Here is a 26,667-nt window from a genome sequence, read left to right on the forward strand (position 1 = left end):
GTTTCTATGGAGATGGGTTGTATTTCCGGATTCTTTATTTCTTCCTTTTTTCAGGTTTTGTTTTCTTCAGTCTTGCTGGAGGGGGAACTCATTGCATTCTCCCAGCGCTGGCTTGCTTTGTGACTGATTTTGGTGAAGTGGGCAGATGGCAGTTGTGAATGGGGCCCATGGCAGTGCAGCCATTATGCCTGCCCTCCATGACAGGCGCCTGTTTCCCTGGTGCCAGACCAATGGTAGTTGATGCAACTCACCTGTAGTTTTGACACATTTAAGGTAACACGCTTGAGGTGTGTGCTTGTTGCTCTTTCGCTTGTGTACGCATTGGCAGGCATCTAGCTAGAGAAGGGAGCACAGGCCTTAGACCCTATGGGGGGGGGGACACAGATCCTGTTCTTGCTTTCAGTCCATGGAGCAAGAGGAGGGCTGCTGTTCGGACTGTCTCACAATCTCTACAGTAGAACTCGGGGCTATGAACGCAGAGACCATTAATAAGGCAACTGACGCCAGGCTCCTTTTTATTCCGCCACCTCTGCTAGTTCCTCTGGGTCTTTCTCTAGATGCCTCACTTGATTTCCCCAGGCCCCCTACCTGATGAGTACCTGATAATGAGGGAATTATGGCAGGGAAGTTTCTGTGGAAGGAGATTTTGGTTGATGTCCCTACTCACCTGCTCCATAATCTGAACATATTGGATATAAGGGTCCAACCCCTAACCCAGAGAGTGTCCCAGATACTTACAGACGTTATTTTCCAGACCCTAAATCTGGTTCTGAAGAGTATCCACATACTGGAAGGAACCAGAGAAGGCCTCTATACCAAGTGGGCGGTCCAGGCTTTACCATCTACAGGACTTCAGCCTGTAATTCTCTGATGTGCTGAAAGTCGATTTCATTCTGCCGTCTTTTGCTAGACATACGTCCCTAGCTACCGAAGTAGCTGCTCCATCTGACCCTTTGGAGAAGCTGGTGGAAGCTGCCCTAAAGAGACCTCGTAGGATTGCCAATTTTGCAATCTGAGGGTGAGGCATGCTCTGGATACGTCACCCAATCTCCCCTGAAGGATTTTCAGGCACTGATTATTGCACTAGAGGAGGGTCAGGACTGTTCTTGAGCTCATAGAGAAGGTGATCATGTTGGCCTTGGATAATTCCTCCGACATTATGAGGGCTGTTGCCATGGCAGGCTGTGTCCGTCAGCTCTGCCAGGAAGCAATACTGGATCTGACATAGGAATGGAGCGACATCCTAGAATGCCATCCTAATACTTCTGCACTTTTTTTTCTCCCAGATTAACGAGCTGATCAAATGGACAAAACAAGGGAATGCCCTTTCTGATCCCAAGCCTAATTCGGGCCAAAGTAAGGCACCATACAGATACCAGGCAACATTCTTTCCACGCTCTGTGGGGGTCAATGCGTGCCAGGTTTTGTGGTAAAGAAGGGGTTAAACCCATGAAAATCAAAGCTATTCCCTCTGCTGCCACTGGTACTTTCTGATTGGGGGACCCAACATATCTCCATTGGGGGGCCGCCTGGAAAGACACCTGGGTGTGGGATACTATGCAAGGGATATTTTAATGAGTTTGACTCTTACCCCAACCCCGGGTTTAGTGGTGGTGTTAACCCCTTGACTCTGAGATCCTGTGAAGAAAGTCGTTTTTCATGAGGGCATCCAACAGCTTGTGTGGAAGAATGCGATCTAGTCTGTGCCCAGCAGGGAGTGTAGTCTGGGGGCTTGCTGGTCATGAAGCCCTCTGGGAAGTAGCAACCTTTCATGGACCTGAAGAGAGTGAACCACCATGTCAGAAAGATGCCCTTTAAGATGGAGACTATCCAAAGGATCATGCTGTTTGTGTTGAAGGGTTTTTATTTCTCTCCTAGATCTCATTGACACCAACTTCCATTTCACCATCTGGGTGGGTTATAGGCATTTCCTCATGTTTGTGGTAGGGAGGCACCGTTTCAGTTCCAGTTACTGACTTCTGGACTCCACTTGGCTCCAAGGGTCTTCACAAAGGTCCTTGTATCACTGGTAGCCCTGCTTCGGGATTTTGTCTTCACACCTACCTGGCCCACTTGTTACTGCATGTCCACTCATCCCTTGATCTTAAGAACTATTGTGCATCACTCCTGGAAAGATTTGGTTGGGTGTTGTAACCAAAAAAGTGATGGGTGGAAGGTTTTGAATAAATCTGAACCACTGGGGCTGCAGTGGGAAACCTTAAAAACCCTGGTTGCCCTGTGTGTGCCATTGCTATGGGGGTCCAGCCATCAGTTAGGTTTCTGCCACCAATGGGAGCAGCCCAGCCTGAACTGCTAGGCCAGACCCCCTCTGCACGGAAACACACGCAACCCCAGACATGTTGGTTGGGTGTTAAACATACAGATGTCTATGCTGCTCCCCATTCAGGTGATAGGTACACCTTCAAATGCAAAATACCTTCAGCTATCCCTCCACAAATATCTCCCCTCTTGAGCTCTTCGCTCCTCTACCTCTAACTCCCTCAACTCCCTAACTCCCTCAGGGTCAGTCGTTTTTCAAAGAAACGAGTTGGGGGTAGATCTTTGTCTTCGGCTGGGGCATCCCTCTGGAACACTCTAAAACTTGAGGAGAACCATCTCCGGTTCCGGAAGCACCAGAAGACCTCCCCCCCGCCCCCCTCTCTCCTGCTGATCTGGTCTCTCTTGGCACTGTGCACCTGGCCATCCTCTGTCCTCCGGGCTCAAGTACATGCTCACCCTCCTGCACTGCCTCCGGGCCACCCCTTGCACTGGGGTCTGTGTCTGTACCCATAGAGCCCCCCCTTTTTTTCTTCCTGCACTTAACAGAACTACAGTGTCTGCTGCTTTAAACCCAGCACTTGCCACTTGCTGGCTGCACTACCACTGTTGTTGCCATTATTATTTATTTTATTTATCTGTTTCTCCTTTTCTCCGCACTTTCCACTTCTCCCCCCTTCCATGCACTTTTCCCCTCCCCCATGCACTTGCGTGTTCTCAATGTCACTGGGCCTAGTAAGATCATTGTTTTGTTCTACCCTGTTCCCCTCCCCTCCCCTCCCTTGCCTTGTCGCACTCTGAAAAACTTGTGTACGAGCTCAATAGAAATAAAATATCAATAGGTCTATGATACTGGGGAAGGAAGGAAGGAAGGATCTCCTTACCCCCTCAGTGCATTAAAACCGTAACACCGGCTGAGTTTCCTTCTCATTATGAAGGGGGTATCAGTGCCTCAATGGTTCTAAGTGCAGGGAGACTTGGCAGCCATTATCTTGGTGGTCCTCTGGGCTATTATGAGACCTTTTGTATTGCATCTCCTGGCCAAATTTGATGCAGCTTCTGTGGACTACAACAAGCAGATGGCAATTTCCCTCTTCATCAGGTGGAGGTTGGCTAGAGGGGAGTCGCCTCTGCCAGGGGGTTCTCCTTGGATCGCTTTCAGCCGCTCATCCTCCTGACAGATGCCAGTCAGACAGGTTAGGTTTCTACAGCCATTCAGGTAAATTATCCAGATGGGAGAGGTCCTCGAATTGGAGGAAACCTTCAGCCATTTGGAGGGCGATCTGTGGTTTAACCCCTCATCTTTTGGGGAAGGCAGTCCAGGTCCACACGCACAATCAGGGGTCCAAGGTATACATAAATCGCCAGGGTGGCACCAGTTCCCATTCTCTCCAACGGGTTGCGGCAAGCATTATGGAATGGGCAGAGGTCCGCCTGCTGTCTCTGCCAGCTTCCTAGATCACAAAGGTGGAGAAGTACCTGGCAGACACCTTAAACAGTGTGTTTTAATCTTCAGTTGGCAAAGCCTTAAGCATCATGGTGTTCAGGTCGATCTGCAACAGGTTCATAATCCCAGCAGTCAACCTTGCTTCCAGGCGTGATGCCCTGCTCCTGGAGTACAGGTACAGGGGTTGATCCTCTAGTGATGGGCACATATGCCCTGTTTTCTCCCTGGTCCCCGTTTATCCTATTTGCCTTTCCATTCTCCCTGCTGATTCAGAGTTCTGCTAAGGGTCAAAAGAGATGGTGCTCGCCTGATCCTGGTGGCCTCTTGTCTGGTTGGGAAAGCCTTGGATTCCCCTCCTGCTGTGCCTCTCCAGGGAATCACCCTCTCCCCTATTTCTTGGTCTCTCGACCCTGAAATGGCCCACCCTACTGGGCCTGACGCTGTCCCGATTGCCCTTGATGGCCTAGCTTTTGAGCAGGTAGTTCTGGCGAAGGTGGGGCTGTCTCAAACTTGTGCCGTTGCTGTGCAGGGCTGTAGGTGTGCTTCCATTTTCAAGGTGTATGGCAAGCACTGGTGGGTCTTTTATTCACAATGATAAACCTATTCTGTCCCTAGACCTAGGATCTTGGCCCTATTCTGCAACAAAGTCCAAAGGGTGCTCGCCAGGATGTTGTTACTAAAAAAAGTCCTGTACGTAAGCCTATGCTAACCTAAATTCTGTCTCTACCACTTATGACCAAGTTACAAAGCAAATCAAGATGTATATCGATCCTTTGGCCAGGTAGGTGAATTTTGGCTGGTTTCTGAACCCGCTCCACAGGTCTCCCAGCCTTTGATACACAGTTAATACAATCCTCCAAGTTTCAGTTCCAATATACTTTTATACATTTCAAGAACACAACAAAACTGTCTCTCCTTTTGCAATGGGGAGGTTCCTAATGCTCTTTACCAGAGAGCTCCGGACCTACTTGTCCGTGAGATAATTCCATAACTTTCCACGATGTAAGAGTTTGGTCTCTTGTGCCCCGCCTTGGGGTTCTGCTTCTCTCACTGTGCCTTGCTATAGTTCTCACCCCACTCTGAGTTTGAGTCTCTTTTGCCCGAGCTGGGGGATCTGATTTCTCGCAATCCTTCTTGGGGACTTGCTCCTATCGACCCTTCCGCAGGCCATGATTTTTCTTGCCACACCCTAGGGTCTGAACTTCTGCCCCCTGTCCGGGGCTCTGAACCTTTGCACCTGTCCCTTGGATATGATCTCTTTCAGCCCACCTTGCTTCCACAATTCCCCAGAACCACCACATACCTGGTAGTTGGGAGCATTGCTCCACGGCTGGCTGGGGAAGTTCGGTGGTGACATCGCTGGTTCTTCTGTGACCTCTGCTTCCCTCTCCTACGTTGGAACATCTGTCTTCCTCTTGATGGCTCCCTGCTACTCTGCAGCACCCATATGTCATGATGGACTGGGTTCTGCGCTGGTGTACTTGACCTGGTGTTCCCGGCTCATGTCCAGCACGGCTCTCAGCATTCCTCGGCCTCCATTGGCCCTGTCATGCACAGCGTGCGCCTCCTCTTCCTGCCACACCTCCCCGGGGAGGCTCAGCAATTCTGACGCTCTGCGTATGTCCGTCTCTCCTTCCTCTAAGGCTGATAAACTTTATTCCTCGGTAAGGGACTGGGACGTCGTACCATTCTTTCAATCCTCTATGGTGTCCCCAGAAGGTTAGAAACCACACCAACCATTTCTATAGCAAGTATCAATCATTGTAACCACCATGTTGCCAACAAAGGTTGAATTTGAGTCTTGGGGACCTCCTGTCCTCTAACTGGGCCACCCCCAGTGGGATCCTGCCTGCCCTGTCTCTTAGCGGGTGGTAAGATTAGCGGGCTCACCTCCCTACCTCCCTAATCCCAAAGGCAGTGGCACCTGTGATGAATCCTGTCGAATCGCCACGGATTCCCCAGCCTAAAGTCTTCTCTCATGTGGCCAGGGGAATGCAGCCGCTACCTGATCCCGACCCTGGGGGGGGGGGTATTCTGAGGGTGGATCAGATGGGTGGAGATGGCAGTCAGGGGAGAGTGTTGACCCCGACAGAAGAGAAGCGATTATACTTCTCTTTCTTGTGAAGAAGATCCCTTAATTCCGAGTTTTTAATGGCCTGCTGTCATTCAGGACCATCTAATTGTAAACAAAACCCCATTCATCCATACATGGTAAACCTAGAACATATGAAACATCTGATGTTTATGGTAATTGTATTTTAAATGCAAATCTTCAACGGTGTGAATTAATAACACATGAAACTTCCAGGGATTCAAGTCCCAGAAAGCCTTGGGTACTGTGACGAGGAAGAGAAGCTAGAGGTTCATGGGAGGTAAATGTGACGCTAAGAATAATATGCGGTCTAGTTGCCACGGACCTAATCAGCTGCACAAGATATTTAAATCCCCGGCTCACCTGCAGCAAGAGGAACGAAGGAGGGAGAGAAGGAACTTTTAAAAGACTTGCCTTTTGCCATACTTCAGTCATTATTGGAGAAAAGCCAATTGTTTAGCCATCTTTGCCATATTCCAACCAGTGTTGTTTAAGGAACATTTGTTTTTCCATCCTGAGGAAAGTATTAGGTAAAATACATTTGTGTTGCCTTCAGAGGCTGGTCTTGACACAGAACATTATGAATAGTTTTCCTGAAACAATCCATGGGAAGGGAACCAACCCCTGGACACAAGGAATGTTTTGGTTAAAGTTATATGTTTGAGTTTTTGCACATTTCTTTTGAGTTGAACTTTGAAACATGTACCTTGCGCTTTTTTGCTTGTATATGTTAGTGTGAAAGTCATATTTAGTTTGGACACAAGATCAGCCTGCTTTAGTTTTAGTTTCATAGTAAGGGACATTCACTTTAGGCAATGTCATATAGGGAAAGTTAGGCCTTTATTGAAACCCATTTCTGTTAGTAAAATGGCTGATGTTGAGAACAATACCACTTTGTGTCCACCTCACATTTCTGACTCCTCACACACCCCTTTGTGGAAGGGGGTCGAATTCCCTGGAATCATCAAGTCTCTTCGTTTTCTGCTAAACCGTTCCTTTTCTTAAAGGGGCAGGACCAATTGGTGTGTTTTAGGGAGAATTTTCATGAATGGCTGATTTCCCTTACCTAATGAGTCCCTCAGCAGCTTTGCTGGATTTCTAGGATTTTTTTTTCACCTGGTAAGAGTGTGAGCCTTTTTGTCCCACTCTTACATGGGTTTTGCTGTGTGTTTTCACTTTTTGTGTGATCTTGAGCACTGGAGCCTCACCTACTCCATGGCCTCATATTTTCATGTGTTACACAGCACCTTCAGTGCACTGACAGGGTTGTCTTTGAGACTTCCCATTGACTTCATTTTCTGGGGCTGACTACTGTCCCCCAGAAAAGGTAAAGTTGCCATTAACTTTATTTTTAGTCACTTTAAACCACAGACCCAGTACACCCCGTCTTACATGGAGTATTGGAAACGGTTAACTCTTATCCCTTTTTGTCTGTGCCTCTTGGAGCATTGTTTTGCTCCAATTACATCAGGAATTGGCTGGTCCCAGTGGTAACTGCCCTAACTTTTATACCGCTGTTATCTTATATAACCATGGTATTGTTCCAGGCTATTATATTAGCCTCGAACATAAACCCGCTTGACCAAATACATTTTATTTTGGCTCCGGCTGGGTTTATTCGCCATTTCCTTTTGTTAAAATCTTTCTCTTGTTTTTCTCTGCGTGCCAAACCGGGGATGATTCCTTTGTTTGCCATCTTTTCGCAGGCTTCTGCACAGAAGCTCTCCTTAAGGCGCCTGAAAGTCTAGGTAGGCAGGATGTGAGGGAGCGATCTACGGACCCCTGCCATGGGTTCCCTTGGTAACCCAAGTCGCACTCCTGTTTGATTGGCTGAGGGGACTGACCTTGCCAGGACAGCCACCCTACTGTGTGATTGACAGCCAGGCTGTATGAATGGGGGGGAAAACTGCATAAAAAGCAGGTCTATGGGACTGGAAAGGCAGAGTCGCCACTGGAATGAAAGAACCAACGAGGAGCTGATGGAAGAGGACCCCTACAACGACTGAACCGCCCGGTGAAGCCCTGCTGCAGGTCCGAATCTTCAGAATCTGACGACAGAGAAGATCCTCCAGGAAACCTCTTCCCTTGAGCTGGTGGGACCAACCACTTCGCCCAAACTCCAAGCCAGGACCCCTCCTCTGGTCGAATTCACTGTACAGAGCTACAGTGGGCCGGATAGCCAGGAAGGTCGGACCCTGCTTGGGTTTTAAGGAGCGCACCTTTTATTTGTTACTTTGCTCTGCTGCTGGTTTCTTCCCTGGGTAGTGCAGGACCCTCCAGTCTTCCTAGTTCCTGTCAGTCCAACAGTCGCTTCAGGAAACGTGAGCCTGTAGGAACTACCAGGAACGTCCACCTCAGCTACAGCTTCCTCTCTGTTTTAAGGTACTGTGCAAATCCGGTTTATCGTTTCGTTCAACCGCGGTGAAAGTGTTTGAAATCTTTTTCCAATCCGAGGGCTTGTCCTTCTCTTCTCTTTGAACTAACTTTTCTATCAACCAACCTCGTCCGGAAACCGTGCCACAAACCTTACCGCAAACTACCCTGAACTGTCTGATCTTGAGCAAAAGACTTTTGACGCATTGACTTTGGCCTTAAGCCTTTTCTACCTGGTTCTATCACTGTAGCTCCTCTTGTTCAATTGCCCTGCGTACTTACCTGTTGGTTTGATTTAATTTCTAATGACTTTGTCTTTCCCTCCCTTTTTAAATTGCTGGAGTGCCATTTTGCACCCACTTCATTTGTGAGCTTAACTTGTCTGGAATTTAAGGGACGTGGTGTGGTGTATTAAGAGTGCGATTTTTAGACTGCTTATAATAGTGTAATGTTATACAACTGAAGAGTGAAATAAATGTATATTCTTTTACTTGAAAACCTTGAGTCAGTGTTTGCCTGAATCATAATAATTGTTGTCCTTTGTGTAACTATCCGATACTGCTCACTTACTCTTGAGTTAAGTCTGGCTGCTCAGCCATTGCTACCACTTTAACAGTGTAGTACAGGCTTGTACCAAAGGTGAATTTGTACTGTCACTTGTAGTCTTAATTGTGTGCGGTGTTCCCAAAGGGTACTGCATATAATTCTGCCTAACAATGTGTCAAGATTACTGTCCCATGCCTGCAGAGTTGGCTAGATGGGGTTTAGTAGGGGATCCTTCCCATAAGTCTCCTTGGCCCATTATCCACTGTGTCCGGGAGGTACCTGGCCAACCCTGAGTCACCCCACTAGAAGTGACTATAACAAGGCAGGGGACTTGATCACAGGATCCACAGGTGCATTTTCAGCAATGGTAATACTGAAGCTTGTTCTCTCTTGAAGTGACCTATTGACAATGGGAAGAAGTTTTTCAATTATAACAAATGAGTCTTGTGCAGTATAACTTGGCCTACATCAGCTGGAGAGCCTAAAACGTTGGCCTTGTAAACACACTTTTTGTAGATTTTTAAGGATAAAAAGCTAACCATTGTTTAATGGGATGTGGTAAGAGTTCTCCCAAGTTGCAAGGTCTATTAAACGCCAAGTTAAGGAGATCTCCTCAAATTTGAAGTTTCTTTTTTTAGTAAGAGGAAATGTTGCATATTTTGTAAAGTATTCGTAATGGGTACCCCAGTTGGAGCTGCTCTTAAATCATCCATAGAACAAAACAAGTATTTTGTAATTTTCTTAGAAGATAAAATTGTATCCCTATAGTCGTTTTTTTCTTTTTTTTTTAGCCTCACGTGTGTTGTCTTACCATTGGAAACTACTAGTTCAAAAGACACGTTGGGTTTATTATCTCTATCCTGCACAAATTGAGAGCCAGTTTCCCTAAATGAGTGGCAGCCTTCTACACCAGCTTCATTTCAGAGTTGGGCACAAAAGCAGCGTTACATAGTGTGTTTTCATAGTCCAAGCATGTTGACATAAAAGCGTATATTAATGATCCTTGGTCTGCAGATGAAGAGTGGGCGTAACAGTCACTGTTTCAATATACAAATACTTATCCTTACTGTGGGAAAAGTCAATGATGCAGTCAGAATTTATATTAATCAATGACTGTCCACACCTCACCTCGAGAACTTCCTCTTTTCTTCTGCCTTTGCTCCCCCTCTCCCCTGCTGATCTGTTCTCTCTTGGCACTGTGCACCTGGCCACCCTCTGTCCTCCGGGCCCAGGTACCTGCTCACCCCACCACCCCCCGCACTGCCTCTGGGCCACCCCTTGCACTGGGGTCTGTATCTGTACTCATACAGCCCCCCTTTTTTTCTTCCTGCACTTATCAGACCTACCCGGTCTGCTGCCTTAAACCTAGCACTTGCAAATTGCTGGCTGCACTACCACTGTTTGTTGCCTTTATTGTTTGTTTATTGTTATTTATCTGTTTCTCCTCTGCTTCGCACTTTCCACTTCTCCCCCCTTCCATGCTCTTTTCCCCTCCCCTCTCCCATATGTAGTATGGCTTGCGGTGTGTCATAGTGCAGAGGACAAAAACCTGCATGTCTTTCCATGCAGGAACACAATTTCCCCCTAATCCCTGCCAGGTTCTGGAGAGGGCCAAAATCCAACCATCATTCATGGTGAAAAAGGCTGCTGAAGGATCGAACTTGACAAGGACTGTAATGCAGCCCCTGTTCATATTCATTAGTATCATCCTCCATGCAGACCATGGTTAACTTTGTTCTGTCATTGGCTCTAAACCCGGATTGGAAAACACGATCAGAGTATATAATAATATGGGTCCCCCTTTTTTGTGAAACTCCGGTGAAGGCTTGTCAGCAACGATGGTTCAAAGTATAGTAGTCCAAAAAAAATAAGTATTTAGGACAGTTTGCATAGCCCACATTCCAAGCTGCTTATACGAGTACAGAGGCGTGGCAGGAAATATTCTTAAACATGATTTCTTGAATGTGGAGATATCCTGGAGTGTTGCCCGTGATGAGCGATGTGACCTTGAGGTTATCACTGGGAGTTTATCCTGACCAACAATGCGAAAAATGATGATTCTGGGATTTATACAGGCAACCACTGCCATTTTGATGGTCTTCAGGAGCTCTTGTGCATCTGAGAAGAGGCAGGTTGGGTTTGGTTAGTGGGAAGAGAGGGCAAATGCAAAATGGTTTTGCTGCTTTGATGCATGCATTTCAGAAGTACCTGTGTTACTGTGTGTGGGTCTGTTTTTCAAGATGGTTTGTGTCGAGGACTTAAAGCAGTGGTGGGCTGGCAGTGGCCCCTCCAGAAGCTGTGGGCCACAACCACTATTCTCGCCCCTGCAGCACTTGATTGTGACAGATGCGGTAAAATATCCTGTTGTTTGTATCTTAAGTGGAGCCTCGTGTGTCCATGTTGCATTGGTCCGGGCGTGGCATATAAGTTGATAGAAGATGTGTACAGTTCTGTTGGTCGATGTGGTATTTTAAATTATTTGGCATAGTTGGTCTCCTTATCGTTTTTGTGTATTCAGGAGAGTGTTCGTGTTGGAGCAAACCATCCGTACCGTACGTATGCATTGATCTAGGATTCTAACGAGCAAAATATAATGGCATAACAAATAGACACTCTCAAAGCCCTCGTACAGTCTTAAAGGGCAATTAACATTGGTACAGGATGCAGGGGTATATGGTTGTAACAGTGGAAAACACGTGCGTTCCACATGAACAGCATTGGAAACTTCGCACCTGATTGTGCTGCAGAACGAAAGAGACACAGATGGTTTGACAGTATGCGGGTACATTTTAATAAAAAAAGATACTTTACTTTCTGTAAAGTCACTTGTGCTCTTACTGGCTCTGCATGCTCTTCTCTGCGCAGTAAACCTGGCGTTCTGCATTCCAGGCCATATTTTTAAATATAGTGTTTGTTTCATGATCGATCTACCAATCGACAGCCAAAACGATTGGCTTTGTTAATACTGGTTCTCAATGTTGCTGCTTCACTGTCTAGGAATCTTTATCAAAACGCATCGGAGGCTACATTTCCCAACTATCTGTGTCTCTTCAAAACCTTGCTCGTTCATCTCGCGGTCTTCCCCTCGGCCCCCTGTCCCATATTTGCTGAGGGAACGCCATCGAGCCCTGTGACTCACAAATGTTATCTCACTCTCTTCTTACAGATCTGTTTGAACCTGCCATGGATTGTTTTCCTGCTTGTGGACTCCTGACAATCTCCAAGTCTCCAGGTACAATCCTTTCTTCTCCTGTTGTGTCCTGTTTGCCTGCTGGTTTCTCTGCGTGTTTGCGGTTCATGCTGTGAATAAGGTTTTCGTTTTTCCTGAAAGGCATGACGTTTCAGGTAGGGCTGCATTCTTGGCTCTGTTCCATTTGCTGACTAACTAGATCAAGCCCAGAGCGTTTTCTTGTGCAATCTCTGCAGTCTAAATGTCAGTGAGCAGGAGGGTGTGTATTTCTTGCTTCCTCCTGGTAGAATATATTGTAACATAATACCCAGATTACTTCCCCTGATAATATTTGGATCATTATTAAATACATTTTGAGAAATGGATGCCTTGTTTGTAATCGTTTTTATTATTCCCATGTTCACCATCCTCCAAGAAGTCTTTATTTGTGTTTTTTTAATACAATTCTATAAAATAATCGAGGTATTCCGTATCTCTCCTTTTCTCTGCTGGAGTGGTCCTTGCACATTTTTGGAAAGGTGTTACTGAGAAGATGACTGATTGTGTACCTCTAACAGACATCGTGGCTCCTACACAATTGGGTTTCAGGGAACATCAAGGACTGATTTACCGTTGCCACAAGTTTAGTGGCATGCGTAGTTTACAAGAATATGGGGCTTTCATGAATTTGGTCACCGTGTTTCTTTGATTCGGTCAAAAGAGACAAATTATGTGGTGCCTTTGTTGCCCTGAATATCCCTCCTGAACGTGTATACGTTTCTAAATGTTAAGAAGCTCATACACGAAGATAACGCAAAAGCAGTGCTCTATCCTGCAGTGGTTGTGAATTCCTCTATTTTTTGTTTTCTTGTCGAGCATGTGGTTGGGCAAGATTGTGTGGTAGCACCACATTTTTTACAAATAACTTGTATAAGATTCTGGATGGGAACAGAGCAGATTGTCCCCTGGTAGAAGAATTTCGAAATCCCTATGCTGATGATGATGGTGTGCTGCTGGCGGGCGCGAACGCCAGTCTCCTCAGCTCTTATTAGAGGAGAACACAGCACATGAATGACCTAGGACTTAAGATAAATGCTTCAAAATCGGCTGTCGTGGAATTTTTCATTAAGCAAACTGTGAAGAGTCCTAATGATGAGTTCACAGGAAGGGTGGCTGAGTAGGAGTCTAGGCTTTTATTTGTTTAACAAAATAAACATGTGTTAATGAAAGGGAACCGTTTGCAATAATCAAAATTAGATGCGTTTTTACTTTGCACAAACATTGTAAGCACAATTTCCTTGTATGGAGCCAGTATTTGGGGTTTTATTCCTGGCAAGCAGTTGCAGCGGTGACAGCCAGCAGGGCATGGGAGCCCCTCTCATCGTGGGGTGGGAGGCTTACCAGGGAGGAATCTAGAGCTACCCCTCCAGAGGATGATGGCAGCTGGGTGGGCCCTAATTCCCGTTCCCCCCCCCATGTCCAGTTTAGGTGCAGTACCCATGTAAGCTTGTATAGGTACTATGCAAACTTTCCTCACACAAATGGAAAAGGCAAATCAGGGCAACAGCAATGCATGCTTTCATCATGTAGAACAGGTGGATTAGATTAGTGCAAGGTGAAGAAAGGGTAGAACATTCCTTCACAGAGAACGGATGGGTCCCTGCAGTAGAAGCTCCCCTCACATAGAAAAGGTCCAAAGAGGATGTTGGAGTGCACACTCCCCTCCCAACCTAGAAAAGGTATGCCATGGACCTCAGTAGATCTTGCTTTACTTGCCTGACATAGAACAGAAGGGGCGCTGTTGCAAGGCGAACGGATGAGGACGCGAGGCTCTGCAGCTCTGTTGGGGCCGCCGACATCCTCATTATAAAATCTTGTTTCCCGAGGAAAGATTAATAAGTCTTTGCCCGCTGCAATCTCCGAAAATCAGCGTTGCTAAACCGGGAAATACTGAGCCAAAGGCGGCAGTCTTTGCTTGGTGCCATTTTTGAAGCAGAGGTCCGTTAGACTACAGCGACGGTGGAAAATGCACTGGGGACCCCCAACAGGGAAGCCAGCTTGTCTGCAGTGGGAAGGCAACATGGTCATAGACCCAGTGAGTGGAGGCAGCTAACTGGGAGTTCGCCAAATGGAAGACCTGACCCCTGGGGCTGGGAGGGAGTGAACACCTGGTGCGATTAGCCTCACTCCCTAGGGTGCAGCACGGTGGGAGGGGCCAGACACAGGATGTGACTGCCATCTGGGAGGCGAGCACGAGTGCTTACAGTACCGCACTGCTGGTGAAGGTGGGCTATCTGAGTTGGAGCAGCTCGCCGCAGTGTGCCCGCACTGGCAACAAGGCAGAGAGCGGGGGCAGATACAAAAGTGAACACAGCCACAGTCACCCGGCCTGCAGGCTATAAGCTTGCCGGAGCCCGGGGCGGAGACCTTCAGGAAGGTGCCGGGTCAGCAGCTGTGAACTCCTGTGGAGGGGGACTTGGAAGGCGGGGAATCATAGCCAGGTCAGGGGAGACCTCTGTGAACGTCGGAGCAGCTGGGAGTGGTGGGCCCTCATCAGAAGAGCAGTAAACCGGCTGAGAGGCCGGACAAGATGGGAGAGCCCAGGCAAGGCTGATTATGGGCAAAGAAGTGGCTGCTTCATGGACAAATGGCTCAGAGGTACAAGATCACGCACTACAGTGCTAATACAGAGTGAACCCCTGTACACCTGTGCCCCTCTATGTGAAAACAGAGCCCAGTGATCGGAGCCTGCAGGACTGCCCCACACTTATGACTATTCTGGTAATTGGACACGTGAACTGGCCTCCTCTGTGGTTATAACACTGCATAGGCGGCAGGGCCGGTGCAGTGTAAGGCGAGTACCAGGGACACACGCAGCGGAAAGCCTGTCAAAATTGTGAAGGAACGCGGCAGACTGGTAGGGAGGGCCCACTACCACTGTCTGTCAGGCCACAGCACCAACAAACCCAGCAGATTGCCCAGCATCCTGGAGGGGAGAAGGCCTGTTAAGGCTCCCTGCCTTGGACTGTCAGGGGCCGTGCAGCACTCAACGGGGACCCTTGCCCAAACGGCTGAAGATTGTCATCACAGCAACACATAGTGGTGACCTGGGGTCTACATAGAGTTGGTGGCTGCTTCACAGAGAGGCGGACTGGCCCAAATATCAGTTGCTGAGAGGGCCCAGAGACTCATCACTTGCACAGGTGGTGCCCCACTGAGCAAAATAATTTGTGGTCATACAATAGCTCCAAGCCTGGTGGAGGGGGTGGCTTAGAGGGAGAGTGGCGGAGCAGCAGCGGGGCACCAGTGTCTGACGCAAGGACATCATGGTGAAGGATAAGGTCAAGAGGACTGGGACCCAACACAGGATCGATCAATATACATTAAGTGGCCCTCTGCTTGCCGTGGCTCATACCCCGGCTGCGCCTGACACAGGACAGGAGTCCTGGGCCTCTCGGATCTCCCTCATGGACATCATGACTGCTACTCTCGCTCCACTATCTAACACTCCTCTGAGATCTGCCCCCTCCTCAAAGAGCTTGACCTGGATGTTCTTGCTCTCACTGAGACATAGTTCACGACCAGCTCTGTCACAAGTTTTGACACACTCCTCCCTGATGGCTACAATATCCTCTCCATGCCCAGAACCAACTGACCCGGAAGGGGGAGGGGGTGCTCTAATCTGTCCGGAGTGGGTCCGTGCCTCTGTCATTCCTACGCAGGCCTACTCCTTCTTTGAATGCCTGGTCTTCAGGCTCTTTCTCTCCTGGCATTTCTCTGACTGTGGTCACCATGTAGAGGCCACCTTGCCAGGCTGCCCTCTTCCTCTGTCTGAGCTCACCTCTCCTCTTCTCTCCTTACCTCTACCTGTCATTTTCTCCTGGGACACCTCAACATCCACCTGGATGCTTCTCATCCCTCCTCTGGGCTCTTCCGCAAACTCCTGCAACTCCATTCTACCATCTGGTGCGACACACACTGCCGGGTACACCTTGGATGTTCTGATCTCCTCAGAAATCCCTCTCTCCAACCCTCTCACTATTCCTCCTCCCTCTTGGACTGACCATTTTCTTCTTTCCTCTCACCTGACACTCTCTGACCCCCAAGCAAAGCCCACCCCAGTGCTGCCACCTACCTTCTCGGTCATTTTGCCAATGAAGCGTGTGTCGTGAATGCCTTTGCCTCAACCTTCTCTGCTCCTCCTCCTCCTACTCCTGTGGCTGACTCACACCCTGACTCAGCCCTCTTTGATCTGCATCTTGCCATTTCCAACACTCTGGACATGCTTGCCCCTGCCATGAGAATTCAACTGAAGCCTACCTCCAAGTGCAACCCTTGGTATGACTCCAACCTCGCGTCCTGAAACCCAAGTGCAGGGTGGCTGAGGAGAAGTGGAGGGCTTTGGGTGCATCCTCTGACAAACTGGCCTGCCACCTGCTCCAAAGGCAATACAGAGACTTTGTCCTGACCAAGAAGAGGGACCACGTCCAAGCCCGTGTCTCTGCGCCCTCTCACAACATGGCCAAACTCTTTAAAATCTGCAAGGAGCTGGTCAATCCTACTGCAGTCTCCACCTCTCCTGTTCCCTCCCAGGCCCTCTGTATGGCCCTTACTTCTCACTTCACTACTAAAAATCAGGACATCCTGTCTTTGCTCTCCTCTACCTCTCCCTGTACGGCTCTCAGGGGGGGGGGGGGGGCCCTCTTGCCACCTCTCCTCCTCCTTTCTCGTCTTTCTCTGTGACACCTGACAATGTTTCTAGACCAGTCCGATCTATGAAAGTTTCGTCCAAACAGGTGCTCCCCTGCTTCGCCAGAACCATCAAGGACCACATTGACACCCTTGCTCCAACCTCGGCTGCTCTGTGCAATCACTCTTTTACCACTGGTGCGCTCCCCTCTCTCCTCAAGCACTCCCTTGTGCACCCCCTCCTTAAAAAGCCTTCTGCGATCCTACCTTTTCGGCTAACTATCGCCCATTCTCCATCACTCCTTTCCTGGGCAAACATCTGGAAAAGCTGGCCATCCCCCAGCTTACTCTCCACACTGAAACTGTTGATTGTCTCCATGACCACCAGTCTGGCTTCTCCAGGCAGAGAGTAGGCGGTAGATAACTTTCCTCTGCAGATGCCTCCCTCTGGAACGGCCTCCCTGCCCCTCTCACGTGTGAGCCGGACCACCTACAGTTCTGGAAGCAGCTCAAAACCTTTCTTTTCTCCTCTGCTTTCTCTCTCTCCCTCCCCTGCTAGCCTATCTGTCTGCTGCGCTGACTGGTTGCTTTTTTACCCTCAGAGTTTCCCTTGGTACCGGGCTCCTCTTTGACCAGTCTCCCCCCTCCCCCCTCTCACTGCCTCTGGGCCTGTCACGCAGTATGGGCTGTAACTGTAACCTCTACAGTCCCCCACCTTCTTGCACTTACCCAGAGCTGCGCTCTCCTGGATTCACCTACGCGGAGCAAGTCTACCCTGATTGCCCTTTGCACTTCCCCTGCTCCCTTTTCCCCTGCACTTTGCGTTCTGCACTTGCACCATCTGAATGGCACAAGGCATAGAAAGATAGTTTGTCTTGTCCTCCCGCTGTATCCTCTCTTGTCTTGTTGTGTCTAGAAACATGTGTACAGGTACGTTATAAATGATTTATCATATCATATCGGGTAATCCAGATCATCTGTCGAGGAGAAGATTGACGGCATCTCAACCGAGATGTCCTTTCTCCTGTAGGACCTGCAGAATCTTTCATTGTGAGTGGGAGAGGCGGAACATCGCATCTCTGATTCCGAAGATGCACTTAAGCGGATGGAAAAGCAATTGGCAGCGGTCTCCCAGACCCTTGCCCATCTGGAAAGCAGAGCTGAAGATAGTGAGGGGAGATTGTGGTGTCACAACTTGCGTATCCTGGGGGTGCCGTAAAGGGAGAAGGGGCCCAGCATGCAGCTCTTCTTGGAACGATGGCTAGCAGAACTCGTTGCCCCAATTTCAATCGAAAGATCCCCTAGGATTCCGAAGGGCCAGCCGGCCGTTGCGCAGGGCCCTTCCTCTCACTATAATAGCCAGACTCCTGAACTTCCGGGACCTGGACATGTTGCTGCAGATGGAGAGGGCCCTGGGCCCCACCCCATAACTTATAACGGATATCGGATCGGGTTCTTTCCGGACTATACCAGGGAGCTCCAGAAGGCCCTCAAACTGACCTTGCAGGGTATCAAATACGCCCTCTTCTTTCCCGCACAGCTGAAGGTCTATCATGGGGGCAAGGTACAGCTCTTCAACAACCCGAAAGAGGCGTGGACCTGGCTAGAAACTGAAATACTATGTAGGCCGAGACTTCAACAGCCGGGGGGAAGGCCCCGACCGGAGCAGGGGTTGTCCCCGGTTCTTTTTTAGTCGCAACCCACAGAAAGTCACACATACACTCCAGCGGCTGGGGGAGGTGACAGACCAGGGCTGAATGGCCGCTGGACAGGCAATGACACATGTCCATTTGATTTTCCAACCGGGTTGGCGATACGCTGTGGCCGCAGGCGGAGAACGGAGGCCGGCCAAAGCTGCTTTAGCAGGTGCCCCACACATGGCTGCAATATTTCTTTCACATCCATTTGACATGGTGTTAGGGCGACAGGTGCTTCTGGCTTGGGGGCAGGGGGAAGTACAGGGTGGAGAGGTTGAGGTTTTTGCTGTGGTTGTGTTTGGTTCATTGACTAGCTTTGGACATCCAGAGGTGGGGGGGGGCACGTGGACCCTGGGACTGACATGGCACTTGGACGATAGGGTGGTGGATGCTGGTTGACAAGACACTGGACCCAATTTCTGTTAAATGACGGCACATGACGGGGTGCTTTCTCTCGACGTAGAATGTAAATGGGCTGTGCTCCAACATCAAACATAGGCTTGTGCTCCAGTTTAATAGATGCTCACCGGGCATAGCACTCATGACAGAAATGCACTTGGCTGGGACTGAATGCAAGTTATTTAAGAGGTCCAATTATACACCAGCCTTTCACGCTGGTTTTTTGAGAGTGGCAAGGGGGGAACATTAGTCCTCATACACAAGAAGATATCATTCCAGTTGCAGGAGGTTCGGGAGGATCCCAGGGTGAGGTTTGTCTTTGTGAATGGTGAACTATAGGGGACCATTTGGGGCATTGTGGCAGTATTTGTACCCCTCCTAACCCTGCTGAACGACCGTCAAATCAATACTAGATCAAGCCGACGTGTGGGTGCTGGGAGGGGACTTTAATGAGGTTATGGACCTGGGTATGGATAGAACCCATATTGACACCAGAAACCTAGCTCTGCCCACCAAGACTTGGGAGGATAGCTCAGGGGCAATATGTTCGCCTTGCAAGCAAGTCGACACGGAGCACTGTAGGTTCGATCCCCGGGTCAGCGCTTAGAAACCTCTGGGTATTAAGTGTGTTATAAATAACCTATCATATCAAATATCAAGTTAAACTCTTTTGCTGCCGCGCTGGGGCTAGTCGACGCGTGGAGAACATTGCACGTGTCTGAATCGGGAATCGGGGTTCTCATTCTTCTCCAATGTGCACTTCTCTCTATCCCGGATACACCATTTTTTTCATCACTCATGGCATGTCACACAGCTACTCTCTGCAATATTTCTTGCTAGGGGGATCTCGGATCACTCCCACTTCCCATGGAACTCAAAAGTGGGCGGGTCAAACCCACTGCAACATGGCGCCTTAACGCATACTGCCTGGGAATCCCTGTAGTGTTGGAGGACTTATCCCAGAAAACAGCAGACTACTACTCCTTAAACGAGGAGTTGGTCGTTAGTGCAGCCACACTATGGATGGGCTATCAGATGGTGCTGTGGGGGGAGGCACTCTCTCTTGTGTCGGCCAGACGCTGGCAACATGCTTGGGAGTTGGAGGAGGTGGAGTCGCTCTCGGTGCAGGCAGAAGAGGAGTTCTTGGTCTCGGGCTTCACAGAAGACCCTGGTCACAGCACAGGGATCCCTTCGTAATATGGCCCTGAACAACACACGGTTGACGAGGCTGGGATAACTCTTGCCTAGCTTGAGAGGCGGGATAGAGGGAACTGATACATTCGGGCCATACAGGAGGCAGGGGTGGAGGACGCTAACAGAGAACGTGGATATTGCTGGGGCATTTCAATCATTCTACGAGGAGCTGTATTATCTCCCGTCTCATGGACCAACAGGCACTGAGACTTGACTCCGAGGTCGCTGAGGAAGAGGTGGTGACTGCACTCGCCCAGCTCCAATCCGGCAAGACCCCGGGGCCTAACAGATTCCCAGTGGAAACCTGGAAGCGCTTGGGAGACCTGATAGTTGGTCCAATGCACTGACTATTTATGCAGTGCAAGTGGGATGGATGCCTCCCCCTGGACCTCAGGAGGGCCTGCATCATGGTACTGCCGAAATCCGGGAAGCCACTGGAACTATGCGCCTCCTACAGGCCGATATCATTGATCAACGGGGAGACCAAGTCCTGCCACAGGTCCTTGCTAATTGTCTGTTGGGTGTGATAGACTCTCTAATACACCATGACTAATGCAGATTCATGCCCTCCCGGTTCACACACATGAAGCTTCGCAGGGTACAGTTTGCTAGTCAGGCCTTGCAGATACCAGACCAACTAGCGCTACTGGCTGTGGACTTTGAGAAGGCCTTCGACTCGGTTGATTGGGCCTCTCTATGGGAAATTATGGGCCGGATGGGATTCAGAGAGGGCTTTATGTCATGGATCAGACTGTTGTATGAATCTCCGGAGGTGTTGTACGAGTAAATGGCGTGTCTTCCAGAATCTTCTCCCTGGGACAGGGCTGCCCCCTTGTTTCCCCTTATTGTTCACGCTGGCCATAGAGCCACTAGGAATTAAACTCAGGACTGCACAGGAGTGGCGGGATTGCCATGGCCGTGTGGGGGTGGGGGTTTTACCGCATTTCATTATATGCTGACGATCTCTTGATCTACATGAGTGTTGGGCAGAATTGCATGCAGTACCCTCTGGGACCACCACATACAATTAGGACTACAGGTGTAAGCAAAAACCAACCTTTGGTATAAGTCTGTACTACACAGTTTGTGGTAGCGAGCTGAGCAGCCGGGCTTATCTCAAGAGGGAATGTGAGCAGTACAAGAGGTTACACAGAGGTCTTAAAATCACAGTGGTTCAAGTAGACGCTTACACTCAAGGTTTCTTGGTAAAACACTTATACATTTATTACACAATCATTTAGAAAACATTCACTAGAAGGAGGCAACTTAATATTATACACAAATGTACATCAATACCAAACCAATACGTTTCTGAGTAAATTAGGCTCCCCTGAAATAAGAGCAAAATGGCATTTCAGTTACTTTGAATGGGAGTGAAAAGGCACAGGTTAATAGACTAGACCACAAATACTTTCTTAGGCAGTGCAAATAGTTTCAGTTCAATAGGCCTAGACCAAAGTCAATTGACTAGTGTCTTTGATAGGAAAGAACAGTTCTTGAAGTAAACGGTAAAGTCTTTGCCAAAGTTCTCAGAAGTAGTTTGTACGGAAAAGAATCATATGTTGGGTCACAAGCTGATTAAGTTCCACAAACTTTCACCGTGAGAGGTAAGTTCTCTCAATCGGGTTGGCACAGTACCTTAATATGAAGAACACGATGTGGCAGAAGATGTTGGTTCCTGGCAGTTCCTGCAGATCTCACTATTCCTGAGCCTCAGTCGTGGTGACAAGAGGGAGGACGTCAGGGGACTCCTGCACTGCACGGGATCATTGAAACACGCGGACAAAATGAGTCACTTCAGTTCCAGTAGCTGTAATTCAAGCACACAAGCTGGTATCCCTCTCCTTGGTTAATCCTAACCAGCTTCGAGAATGGTATCCAGGTGGGTTAAGAGTTGATTGGTCCCACCAACTCAAAGGAAGAAGTCGTCCTTGAAGGGGCTTCTCTGTCGAGATGAACTTGACAATTTCGGACCTGAAAAGGGCTTCACCGGGCAAACCAACGGCCCAGGAGTTGCAGCAACCGTCCTCTTCCAGCTCGTCTTCGGTTCTTTCGTTCCAATGGTCGACTCTGATTTCCAGTCCAAGAGACTCGCCTTTTAAACAGTTTTCTCCCTTTCATTCCAGCCTAGCTGCCACTGACCCAGCAGGGTGGCTGTCCTTGCCGGACAGTCAGCCTGCCAATCACAGCAGAGTGCATTTGGGTCTCCTAGGAGACTAAGCACGGGGAGTATCAGACCCCTCCCTCACTTCCTGCCCACCTCAGACACTCAGACGCCAGAGGTGGTCTTCAGTCCTGAAGCCCGCCAAAGGGATCGAAACAAAGGGACCAAACCTAGTTTGGTGCGCAGAGACACACTCTAGAAGGACCTTTCCAAAAAGAAATGGTGAAAAAAGGAAGACCGGGACCTGTTTAAACAAAGGGGTTTAAGGCGCCATCTTGAAAAACATGGCTCCCGCGATTTTTAGCTACCGTGGTTTGCGGTCTGGAAAAATCGTGGTAGTTCGTTGTAAAACCACTGCCACCAGCCATTTCGGTAGAAAAGGGTAGCATTTGACTGCTACGTGAGTTTCTAGACACAGGGGATACTAGGTGTAACCCCTCCAGCACTCTATAGGAAGATAGTGTGTGCTGTGTCTATTAATTTAAAAAGACTAGTAAAATCAATTTAACCTTACATTCTCTTGGAAACAGTAGTTTATCCCAGATAAGGTATTTAAACCTATGGGAAGTCTAAAAAAGACATCACTGTGTCACTCCACTGAGGGTGCTGTAGAACACACATGAAAAGATGCCTATGGAGTTATCTTGAAACTCCATAATCAAAGAACACAAGAGTAAAACGCACATCAAAATACATGAGTGGCAAAAAAGGCTCACACTGTTTCCAGGTAAAAAAAATCAAGTCCTCAAAAGCCAGTAAAGTGAAATTGACTTGACTTGCCTTTTGTAACTTTGTAGACCTAGCACACACCATCTTCCATAGAGTGCTGGAGGGGCTACTTGGTATCCCCTTTGTCTACTTTCTCATGTAACATTTTTATGTTACCCTTTCTACAATTAATGGCTGGTGGCAGTGGTTTACTTTTTCCTACCATTGTGTGTCTTTACCGCTCGCTGCAATCGCAGCTGCATTATAGCACCCATAGGTGCCCATTTTGTCAAAATGGCCTGGTCTTCTTTTTTCACCATTTCTTGTTGTAAAGGACCTTCTTGAGATTTACTCTGCACGCCAAACTAGGTTTGGTCGCTTTGTTCATTTTGTTTTTGGCAGGGTTAACTGCTGAAGCCCGCCTCTGGCTCCAGCGTGTCTGGCAGGGCAGGAAGTGAGGGAGGTTCCTGGCTCCCTGTGCTTAGTCTCCTTGGTTAGAGTGATGAACCAAAAGGTTATTGGCTATCTGGCTGTCCTTGGAGGACAGCCACCCTGCTGTGTGAGTGAAGCTAGTCTGCAAATGAATGGGAGAGACTTGCATAAAGGCGAGGTCTTTTGCAAGGAAGGCAGAGTCGACCACTGGACGAAGGAATCTGAAGAAGAACTTGGAAGAGAAGCTTCCTGCAACTCCTGGACCATTGGTTTGCCTGTTGAAGCTCTGAATTCGCCTCGACTAGAGAAGCCCTGCAAAAGACGACTTCTTCCCTTAGATTTGTGGGACCAATCAAACCCAAAACTAAGTCCTCTGGAATTCCTCTCTTTGCTAGCTGTACTTCCATTGCTGCTGCAGGATCCGAGTGCCAGGGACAGGAACACCAGAATCATTTTTAAGCCGAACCCGAGCTCCAGGAAGATCCTCCGGACTCCCTCAAAGCAGTGCTGACCAAGCCTAAGCCACCTCAACAGAGTGCTCGACCCCAGAAGCAAGGAAAGTCCACAAAGTGTCCAAGAACCGCAGTGGTGCTATTCGCGAGAAGCTGAAACCATGAAGTGCCACTGATCTGAACTTTACCCATTGCTGCCGCCGACCTTTGAATCGCAGTGCAGGAGTCCCCAGACGTCCTCCCTCTTGTCCTCATGACTGAGACCCAGGAACAACAGGATATGCCATACTACAACAGGAACCAATTTCTTCAGACCTGTGTAGCTTGCTTGCTCTCAGTTGAGACTTGCATTTGCTGCCTTTTGCAGAGTTGCTTGTGGCCCAAACGTAATTTGATTTTCTACAAAACTCTCTATAACATTGTGCAACACTGTCTGCTTACCTTCCAGAAGTGCCTGAGCTCCCCTAGACTTTGCTCAATTGATATTGGCTGTCCTGGCTCCCTGAAGACTATTTGAACCTCTGACTTTGTGTGCGAGCGCCAGGGGACCACTTCGGTGGTGATAGTGCGCGGTACAAATGTCCTTTAACATTAACATTTTGATCTGTCCCTCCAAAAGTCATACATTCTTTACTTGTATAGCTCAGAAAGGGTTAATCTACATTGCATTGAGAGAGGGGAGGGGGGGTTCAAAAGTGCTTACCAGTTTGAGAAACGTGGTAACCATAGTTTCCTTCCCTAACCTTTTCCTTTTTGACACCAAACTCAGTATTGCTCTAAAAGTACCAGTGATATATCAATGTATAGTGTTCTAGTAATTGAAGTCACCTTAGTGTGTGGGAAGTGTCTGTGTGCCATCACCAAAGGGTATCTACTGATTTATTGAAACTGGGAGTGTGTATTTTGAAGTATATTTAAGTTTTGCATATCTGCTCCCTTCTAAAGAAGGCTTATTCAAACCATCCAAATAATTGTTTAATCAAGAAACCTTGAGTGTAAGTGTTATTTGGATACTTGACACTGTGAAACTCTATGTTGCAGCCCTACAGCTCACATTGACCCCTCTTGAGATAAGCCTGGCTGCTCAGTCACTCTACCAACTTGTGTAGTACAGACTTATACCAAACGTTGGGTTAACTATTGCCAGGAAGACAAGTCTGGTGCAGTCTCCCACAGGGTACTGCGTACAATCTTGCCTAACAGTGTGTGTCTTTGAGAGGCGCATTTATACGTCATGGGGCTGTCCCCAGAAATTTCAGAAGGTATGGAGTGGGTGGGTGGGTGAGGGTTGAAACACTAACATCGTACCTTCTTTTACTTGCTCTATTGAATGCCTGAACTATTATTTGATTTGGGGTCCTTCTTTAGCTACCGTGATTTGAGTATTGATCTTATTTTCTCAACAATTTGTAGCCAAGCTTTGGAAACCATTTGTTTATTTTATTAGTTTTATATGGAAACAATTAAGAGTTATATAAAGAAACACATAACAGGAACGTTTGGGTCTCGACAGCGCAGAACAAATAGAAACAAGACACAGAGCAACACAGGTTCGTTCCGCGCTTAGAAACCTCTTGGTATTAAGCGCATTATAAATAACCTATCATATCATATATCAAATAATAAAAAAAGAAAATGTGTACAAATGTCACTTTTACAGATAATCAAATTCCACATATAAACAAGCAGTCATAAAAACACCCTTTACATTTCATAAAGACATTTCATCATTATACAGGAAATTTCATAAGACATTTCTTTATACAATAAATCACAATAAAACATTACTATCCAGTTGTAGGCTATCAACAAATCTGACAATTTCGATAAAACTAATGAGGTAGTGCAATCTGCTAAGTATGCTTTCCAAAACTTCTCTCCCTTTTCAGAATAACAAATATTTGCAATCAATGAATTTTCAAAAAAAAAAGCCTTTTCCCTTGTAAAGCTGTACCATTAATCAGCCAATGTTTAAGTGATTCCGTAAAGTCAGTAACCCCACAAAAGTGACCGGCTACAGCTTCACATGACATTCTCCCATATTTGACCTGCACCTCCTTTGTTAAAAACAAATTCCACTTGAATTTCAAGAACAATCTTCTTATTCATCTATTGGTATATCTCACCAAATACGGGCCAGTGTTCCTAACCTTTTGTGTTCCATTTTCAAATGGCTTCGTGAAATCTAAGAATGAACTGCCTCTAAAGTCTGAATCCAGTCATAATTATATATATTTCTTAACAGCAACAGGACTCTGAATCAATTAATCATCAGTCATTCCCAGATCACTCATAATATCGGTGCAGAATATAGTAACATTTCTTAAAGGTAATTTCTTTTCCTTCACCAGTCTTTCAACGTCTTTCAATAGATTAATTATTTTCCAATAAAACATTAAAATTCTACATTACGCTCTACTTTCTAAAGAACAAAAGCCCAGCTCATAGCGAATGGCTGGAAGTGGAACCGAATTCGTAACTCGCAACGCTCTTCTGCAAATTAATACCACCAGTTTTTGTAAAGATTTTGACAAACCATAAAAATCGGGTCTCAATGCCATAAAAAAGTCTGAGAATATCTTCCCTTCATAAAATGTAACCCTAGGGATCAGAGAGAATTAACTTACTTTTCGAGTCCACTCGACTTAATTCATTCAACATCAGATCATGTGCCTTCAACCATTCTAGACATGCTTAAATATATAAAATTAACCAATTCCAATATTTCTGCACCAACTTTCCATCAGCATGCTGTGCCCTGCTTCATTAAAGTGCATTGCGTGTTCCTTCTTTTTTTTTTTTCTTTTTCACCAGATTTAAGCATGCATAGTTCTCAAAGCATTTAATGGATACTGAAGACCACATTCCGTATAGTCAAATATTAAAAAGTTGTCTGCGTACCTTAGCAACTTTATTTATTTGTTTTTGTATAGTGCTAGGCAGCCCTGGGGCATGGTAGCGCTTGTTACAGAAGGCTTGTTGATTACATTCTTTAGTTACATACAAAGTTACAGACATGCAGGCAAGA

General features: G+C 47.5%; 1 protein-coding gene across 3 annotated transcripts in view; it reads left to right on the forward strand.

The window, feature by feature from the left end:
* The window catches only part of LOC138528751 (von Willebrand factor A domain-containing protein 5A-like), an 880,743-nt gene that overhangs the window by 9,967 nt on the left and 844,109 nt on the right, over window positions 1-26,667 (forward strand). For all 3 annotated transcript variants that reach the window (XM_069640621.1, XM_069640622.1, XM_069640620.1), the window contains exon 2: window positions 11,902-11,967. In XM_069640621.1, the coding sequence (XP_069496722.1) occupies window positions 11,919-11,967 (49 nt within the window). In that variant the 5' untranslated portion in view covers window positions 11,902-11,918. The remainder of the gene's footprint in view (window positions 1-11,901; window positions 11,968-26,667) is intronic.

The sequence above is a fragment of the Ambystoma mexicanum genome, chromosome 7q (genome assembly GCF_040938575.1).
Source record: "Ambystoma mexicanum isolate Mex_15411 chromosome 7q, UKY_AmexF1_1, whole genome shotgun sequence".
NCBI classification, from domain to species: Eukaryota; Metazoa; Chordata; class Amphibia; order Caudata; family Ambystomatidae; genus Ambystoma; species Ambystoma mexicanum.